The sequence below is a fragment of the Botryllus schlosseri genome, chromosome 13 (assembly GCF_051294905.1).
Source record: "Botryllus schlosseri isolate E-star chromosome 13, Bs_hap1, whole genome shotgun sequence".
Lineage (NCBI taxonomy): Eukaryota > Metazoa > Chordata > Ascidiacea > Stolidobranchia > Styelidae > Botryllus > Botryllus schlosseri.
Genome location: NC_137248.1, coordinates 11232280 through 11241008, shown reverse-complemented (window position 1 = coordinate 11241008; position 8729 = coordinate 11232280). Strand labels below are relative to the sequence as shown.

At 37.7% G+C, this 8729-nt stretch overlaps 1 protein-coding gene across 1 annotated transcript in view; it reads left to right on the top strand.

Moving 5' to 3' along the window:
- Positions 1–374: 374 nt before the first annotated feature.
- LOC145454447 (mediator of RNA polymerase II transcription subunit 12-like) overlaps positions 375–8729 on the top strand; it is a 43467-nt gene continuing 35112 nt past the window's right edge. The window contains exons 1-6 of the mRNA XM_080332437.1: positions 375–737; positions 3996–4130; positions 4600–4716; positions 6930–7052; positions 7345–7471; positions 8620–8714. Coding sequence (XP_080188563.1) covers positions 660–737; positions 3996–4130; positions 4600–4716; positions 6930–7052; positions 7345–7471; positions 8620–8714 — 675 coding nt within the window. The 5' untranslated portion in view covers positions 375–659. The remainder of the gene's footprint in view (positions 738–3995; positions 4131–4599; positions 4717–6929; positions 7053–7344; positions 7472–8619; positions 8715–8729) is intronic.

Genomic DNA, 8729 nt, shown 5'->3' with positions numbered 1-8729 from the left:
AAAAGCAGCACTTTCACGGGAAATTTAATTTATAATTCAAATCTTTGATGCTCTCTTTTTTGATGGATACTTCCATCACCTCGGTGATGGTGCTCCAAGTCTGAACGCAGACAGAGTCAGACCTATATATATAATACCGAACCGACTGTTTCAGACATGTGCCTGACTAGACTACTCTGAGTCGTTTCGGCACCATCCTATCTTTTCATAACATTACAATCGTGTGAGTATTGATTTGATTAATTTTGTTTTGTAAAATAATGTTGATGTTGATGATGATGATGGTGATTGCAGCTCAGACGCAGAATAATCACTCAGGCATGACGTGCAGGCGCGCAGCGTATTGTTTACGCACGGCGTATTGAAATTTCATCTGTTTTTACGCACGACGTCAGTCTGCTAATCAGAAGCGAAGATTGCGGTGAAGCGAACTGAGAGAATCGCCGTGACTGAAGTGTTTGTATGATAGCCGTCGCGGACTTGTCGCGTAGTTCATGTAGATGTTTGCGTGAAGATGAACATTAGTTATGCTGCGCTGTGAATTGAGGAAAATACCGTTGAGATGCTTTTATCTCATCAAGTTGAGAAAGTGATTCGAGTAATTCTCGAGTGTAGTCTCTGGGAAATTTAAATCAAAAGGTTTTTTGCGACTGAAGAAAATGAGTTCATTGAATTCGGTACTAGAATCAAGAGCCCTGATTCGCTCCAGACTAGGAGCTCCAGATGTGTATCCTCAGGTAAATACGTTTATTTTCATTGTAATGTCTGTAGTATGTAATTCGCGACCTTGCTTTGTGCTGATTGCATTTCTATGGAAACTGAAACTGCGGTAACATGAATAACGACCAGAGACTCGCTCTGCTTACGTCGTTGCGGTTTACAGTTTACAGTACTACAAAGTGATTACGGTCCTTACTATGGAAGCCGAATACATTGGATCACTATTTCTGACATTGCCTATAGGCCTACCTACCTTATTCTATAATAAACTAAAACTATATGAGTGCACCAGAACAGACAAAACGTAATTCTCAATGATCATGATCATATGATTATAATACTATGTGGATGAGGATTATTACCTGTTTTTCCAAACAGGGTATGGTATTGTTACTACTTGTGTTAGGCAGATGAGCTTGATTGATTGATTGATTGATTTACAATTTGCGTTATAGGCCTTTGTTTAATTGAAATGATAAATGTCCACTATATATGGTTGTTACCCATTCGGCCTAATGAAGTTATTGAGTGTAATTATACAGAGTCTAAGCTACTTTATTATCCTTGATCTTGAACATTTTTATCGAAATACATAATCAACAACGTGAATATTACAGTCAAAATAATATTGGCCTACCTGCAATGCACATTGGCCTTGAATGTGAAATAGATTATTTTACTGTGAAATATTTTATAATAAATCATTAGTGTATAGTGCTCCTGAGAATGTATTGCCTCCTTAGACCCACCTGACATGTTTAGGCATAGTCCCTATTCTTCAATTAACAAACATTGTAAACCATGTCATCTCAATTTTGGATTGATGGTTCACAACTGCTGCTGTACTTATATTATATGATTGACAGTTGTCTATTTCATAACATCCTATACTTTTCAATCTTCAAACCATTCAGTCATTCAGTGCTTTATGAAATGGAGTGTTCTGCTTGGTTAATTACTGGTGTTGGTAATCGTTGAAGCCATAGAACTTTCTCTCCCGTGATTATGATGTTTCAGTGTATGGTAGATAATATTGTGGCTCTGCATGCTTGATACGTTTACAATTACTTGGTTGATTACTTGTATGATAGATTTTCAGCAACACCTTCCTTCCATCTCACTCACCTGACCTATCATACCCCCAACAGCTTTTAACACCATAAGGGTGCTAAAGTTATATGTTGTTGACAACCTTGTCTCATCATTCTAGATCAGTTGCTCACAACCTGAACCTATAGGATTGCTGGCGGTACCACGAGTAAATACAGTCACGATGGTGATAAAATCGAAATTATTAGTATAGGCGTAATAGGTATAATCAGTAGTTCTATTATTTTTATCTGCTTAAAGAAACACAATGTACAATGCGATACACAAAACACAATAAGATGTAATGAACCGATAGCAGGAGCCCGTCACTCAATCTAGGACCACCTCAGTCTAATGCCCAATGTAACGATGTTTGATCTAAATCTATATTTTTTAAGGCTTCCTCGCTCTTTTCATTCGTTTCCTTGAATTTATCCTTGATTTTGTAAAGACACTGTGAGCAGTGAGCACGGCAACATAGGGGACGAGGTATCCATGTAAACCTAAACTAAATAAGTCAATCACCTGGGAAATTGAGCCGTGATATTTTTTTGGACGAAGGTTATGACCTTTTTATTTTCTTCTTTATGGTCATTAGCTTTCCAAATTTTCCACTTGTACTTGAATTGCTAGGGTGCCTCAAACTATTGTTCCCTTTCGGAGGGTGCCACGAGGTCGAACCACTGCTCCAGATAGTAGATTGTTAGATTGATGCATATAGTCAATAGTACTATTAGTTACTAATGACAAGTATGGTGATAATGATGTAGCCTATTGTATTACATACGGTAGCAATAATTATCCTCATGTTATTCTCTCAGTTGTACTCTGACCCCATCTCATGCTGTATTCCATGACTTTGTATTTGCAAACTCCATTGCGCCATAGAATCCTTGCTAGATTAAGTATGAGCAATACCACCTCTGGATTGGCAGAATACACTCCGTCTGAATAACTGTTTTAGTGGAAATCTGTTACTTGCAATGCTTGCGAACGTAGCTAGCAATCAGTCAAGTGTGCATCTCAGAGAAAGATCCCTAAGCCTATCTAATGTAATACTGATTAACTGTAGTTCGCTACATATGGTTCTATTCTAGCTGAGAAATTAAATATGTGCTATCCTTGCCATGTAGTGGTACACTGATTGATCACAAATAATGGTCATTGGAGTGTCTGTGAATAGTTAGCTCGTATCAGACTGTGCAGAATTAATATGCTTCTCATGGGATTAGAACTCTTGACTGCATTATTGCAAGTTCATATTTTTACAGATAGTAGCAAGTTCACAGAGTTCACAAGTAGATGGTTGACATCATGCATAATATATGCTGCCCTATGAACTGACAGCTCTCAATAGAATCGTTGAAATTTGGATTGAATGATATCTATTACTGCTAGCTAGTGTTGTGACATTTGATTCTATGTCTCCTCAGTAATACATCCTCCTTAAATGTACCAGCAGGAGCAGCTGTTGTGTTACATACCCTAACTGTGCATTTCTGACTGAAAAGTGATCCATCTTTCTAGTCAGTCAAATATGTGTCATGTTATGGTCAAGTTCATTATGCATAGTAATGGCACACTTCTCACAACGCTACAATGAAAAATAGTTCGAATTTTGTAGTCTAGTACCCAGCACGTCGAATGGTTTATATGCACATTTGTTAACACTTTGAAAAATACTGATTGTTTAGTATTGTATTGTATAATATCCCAGGGATAGATTAAATAGAATATGTGAAATTGTATGATACCAGCAATTAAATGTTAACTCTGAATAGGTCAAGTCATGTCATAAATCATGATTTAGTGGTATTCATTGATAATTTGAAACATTATGGCTATCTTGCAAGGTTGCACTATCACAAGCTGCAATATGTATGTGTATAAGCACCATATGTGTTATCTCAAGCCTGCTCATGATTGGAAGCTGTGTTATGGAGTGCCGTACAATATTTGCAGACATGGATTGGTCCATTTGTTAAGACAAACAAAAGTCGAACTGTGGTATCATTTTGGCCTTGTTCCTGTAAAGGTTGGTTGTGGAATCTACTAGTCTGTCTGTCTCCTTTCTTCTTATTCATTTGGGTGCATTCGGCCGTAACTACTCTCTCATTTTTGCATTTGAAGCTGTCCATTGCGAGTGTAAATACTGTAATTCCTAATGGTTTGTTTATATTATTCAGGATCCAAAGCAAAAGGAGGACGAATTGACTTCAACAAGTCTTAAAATCGGATTTATCTACAATGTCCCGGGCATTGGAGACAATTTTAATCTGGAATATGGCTCTGCATTAAATTTTCACATTGATGCCAATAAGGTAGTAATACATTAGCTAAATGCTGCACAATTTCATTATTACAATGGTTTTCTCCATTTGATATTGATATCCTGATTCTTTGCATGAGATTCACACCTGATATTTTAACGTAAACAGGCTTAAAATTTCTGTGTATTTTCAATCTTAAACTTCCCTAAACTAAATAGTAAACACCTTACACCATTATTGATGATCATAATAATAAATGCTTGCACCCTTCATTTTTCTTTGAAATTCTAAAGTTTTATTTGAATTAAAAATTACTTTCTTCAGGTGCTTGTATGCTCGTTACGTGTTTTGCTTTAACGTAACCTATAATATTTTTATAGTCAATGAAAAAAATTGATTGTTATCATTGTGTTCACTTGCCCGTTAATATCCATATCATAAGACAGGAAAAGATCGAAGTTGTGGATCATTTCTTTTCTAAGGTTATGGCATTTTGTTACCATGCCATGATATTTCACAGCTAAACGACAGCTTCAATGACATTCTGTGGAACAAACAAAATAAGAATACATACCCAGATTCCGTCAACAGCGTTAACAAGAAACGTCCAGGACTGACCAAGGAGAATTTTCTGCTGGTAATTTACTTCTCTTCATGCGATACACATGGGGAAAGAGTGTAATTCACCGTTATTTCTTTGTGAAATTGATGGATTTGGTTACCAATTTATACTCGTGATCTACTCGTGAGAATTGGTGAATCCACATAAAGTAATTGGATGGAGCATTAATAGACACAAGCCTGAGTATGGGGCCTAATGAGAGACAAATCTGCAAAATGTTGTATCAATGTTTATTCATGTTAAATTATGTGTGATTTTACAAAAATGGTTCATATTTTGAGATGCTGCGAACATCTAATTTGATATGACACTAAACTAATTTGTACCTTGTAATTTCTTGATGTACTCATACAATCGGTGAGGAGGTACCTTTATTTTTTAGAAGTACGATGCCACTGCTTGTATAACTTGAACAGTTTGAATTTTAGACTACGTCTGGTGTACTTGAATGATGTTAGAATCCAAACTACTTGCTGCACACGAAATGTTATCAGCTAGTAGAAAAATTAATGAGAGATTCACATAATTTTCATCGTTGAAATTCTCAACACCTCTTGGCGGTCGGTGTGTCTCTCATACTGCAACAGCAGGTTCCAATTTTGATTTATCCACGTACTTGCATATCTGATATTCATATTCTGCATTTGGAGAGAGAGAGAGAATTTATTCGGTCCATGAACATTGATAATACACAGATAGATAAATACAAAGCAAAGTATATATAATTCAGAACCAGGCTGTAGCGAAGGGATCGGGAGATCATCAAGTCAGCTACAGCCTGAAAGGATGGTTGTAATATGAAACTTATAACATAATATAACACATTTGCAAGCAAAAAATATAACATATTCGCAATGTATCAGAAACAGATGAAAAACTAAGTGGGATCACAGTAGGTAACCTAAATAGACGAGATAACACAATGGCACTGGCTACAGGAACACAAACTAGGCAAAGAGATAGTGATTGACAAATTTATAAAGAATGTTCATAATTTCCTGCAAGATATTCGTGAAACATTTGTTTAAAGATATGGAGTGGTTTATCTTTAATATGGGGTGGAATGGAGTTCCATATACGAGGACCTTGGAAACTGATAGTCTTAAGGTCAAAATTCGACTTAACTATTGTGCTTGCTTGTTCAAAGTAACATCAGTTGTTAATGAGACTGCTTTTGTATCATTTAAAGCTATCCATTGAAGCGGTTCGAAGTCGGATGTGTATATTATGTAGATTCAACCTGCTAGATTGAATTTGCTTGATTACTGTCGAATTATCTTCGATTAGTAACTGAGGTTGCACCCACACGCAAGCTACGATGTAGGCTAACTGCAAAGTTATTGCTCAAAGTGGTATAACTTTGCATATTGATATTAGCAATTGTCTCTAGCTCTTTCTCTCCTTTCTTATGAAATTACAGACCTGTCCGGTTAACCACGGCTGAGTCATTGGAATGTACTGTAATGATGTTTGTTCCTATCCTGTTTGGTTTTTGTCGCCTGTCTATCTTTCCCAGTGACAATCATTCTGTCTGATTGGAAATATCACAAAGTTTGATGATGTGTTTCACTGTTTCGGTAGACCTATTACCACACAAGATCTAGTCATTGTGTGTTCACTTACACTTCATGACTAAGCTAGGATTGAGATGCACTCGAGGTCGTCGATGATAAACAATGTGGGGTTAATGTCTTGATGGTAATATGATACGATTGTTAGCAGAGATAGTGTAAATACAACATTTCCCTGTAGAGTAAATTCACACTGCTTTTTCTTGGAAATCGTGTATAAAGCATTGGTGGCATAATCTAGATAGATCTGAATCACAACCGATGATCTTCAGAGGAGTGTAGGCCTATGTGTGCAATTGCACAATGTCGGAAATAGGAAATGAATGCAGCGAGTGCGTGTATTTGATTTCACACATCCGCTAAACATATATTTTGTGTGACGTTCGCGACACCCAGCCGAAAAATTGAACGTGTTTAAATAATTGATGGGCATATTTAGCAAATACAAGGCACAGTCGTGCAGCATTTGTTGACTTGGTGCTAGTGGATTTTTGCATTGTAAAGACATAGCCTTGTAACATGATGTATCGAGTTTGTCTCTGCAATGTTCATCAGATATCATCACACGCTTTTTCACATAGGTTACTCGAGGTCATTTGGAACCTTGGACTATAAGAGGTAAAACGTTCATTTGGTGACATTTGTATGTTGTTGCAGGTACAGTTGACAAAAAACCGGCAGTACGTGCAAAACTGGATTAAAGATTTAAAAAACGGGAAGTCTTTGAATCAACTGGGAAAGAGAGTCCCGATTTATAGCAAGAAAGAAGAGGTTTTTCAGGTAATGGTCATGTCACAGCGTATGCAATAAAATCATGAGATTTGTCATCACATATTCCATTCTAGACATAGTAGTTGTCTATTAACACTGAATCATACCCTTTGATAGTGAGACACTGGAATGTGTCATGGCCGCAGTTATGAGTAAATGCAGGAGTATTCATTTTACATTGCATTTTGCTTTGTGTTTTGAAACAAGGCCCGCTCGATATGGCAACTCTTGTGCGATATAGAGGGTATTACGTTTTGACAGGAAACTGTGTGGAAGTAATATAACACTGCGTGCATTTTAGGTGCTGGCGGAAAATCAGATTCCAATTGTACGTGCCACTTGGTACATCAAAATGACTGCTCAGTACTTTGTGCTGCAGGCGGACGCCAAGAACAAGAAAACCCGCACTACTGTCGATCACCATCCTGGTAAATTTCTTTATTTAATTCGCCGGGCGGCGATCGAATATCACGTCCAATTTCAAGCTATTAAATTTGAGGCTTAATGTGGATTGTAATGCAGATACCTAGACTAGCTCTCGTAAACCAGATCATTTCATATTTCCAACCATTTTGTGTCTTATTTCAGCGATAATGTTGGCGGAAATGGACTAGATGTACCAATTTTTCTGTAGCGTGCTATTATTTCAGGCAATTCCTCAAATAACTACTTCGTCTCTTGACATGTTGTTCTTTAAGCCTTGTCAGGCTGATTGAATGTGTCCTGTGCTATATTGTGTAACGGCAGGGGTGGCTAACCTTTTCGGCCAAAGGCCCACATGCAATTGACGAACCATTGGGCGGACCACTAGCATCGCCAAGCGGAGAAATTTTTCAAAATTCATCGTACAATAATAGGGCAATAATATTGTTACTTGAGTATGTGGGTCTGCTGTATATCGCTGGGCTCAGTTTGCAAGGACAGTACTATTCGGCGCCTGGACATATCGATATCGAAGGCTTCAGCCAACATGCGTCAATCATTTTTTGCCTAGGTTTCAACGGTCTTTCTGCGAGCGTAAACGCAAGGTCGAATGTTGGAAGAGACTTTCTCTCGTAATGGCGAGTGTAGTTAGACTCAATCTGGTACACATTTGGTGGAGGGTGTAACAATATTAAAAGCAAGAAGTCGAGTGACAAGATATTGCGCGAAGTGTGAAGAAAATTTTTACTTTAGATAAATCTATCGCGTATTTTTCTACTATGTTGTAAGAAACGATGATCTACCAAAAATGTGACTGACCCAGGGATCTGCTAATAAGTCGGTCGGCAAGTTCACAATCCCGGAAATCCATTTTTGATAATAGAACTAATTTCAAAAATTCCCTCCCGGGTCACTTAAAATCTTCTCGCGGGCCCCTGTGTAGTGTAACTGTGACCATAATCATTGGTAGGAATGCATATTGCATATGTTTTGTGAATAAGACACAGCATTGCATGAACGATGTAGCGATTGCCGCAAGTGGATTTGGTTACTGAAATGGGTTTAACATCGATGATAAACCCCTTACTGACAAGGCAGTCATGTGGGCTGTCATTGAGATTACATCACGGTTCCCCGTTCCGTTTTGTTCCAGAGTGGACAAGCGCCATCTGCAGGTTTATGAAAGAGCAACTCGCACGTTTATTGGATGACCAGTCGCTAAGCAACTCTGCAATGCTGGGGATTCAAGTACGTTACTTTGCG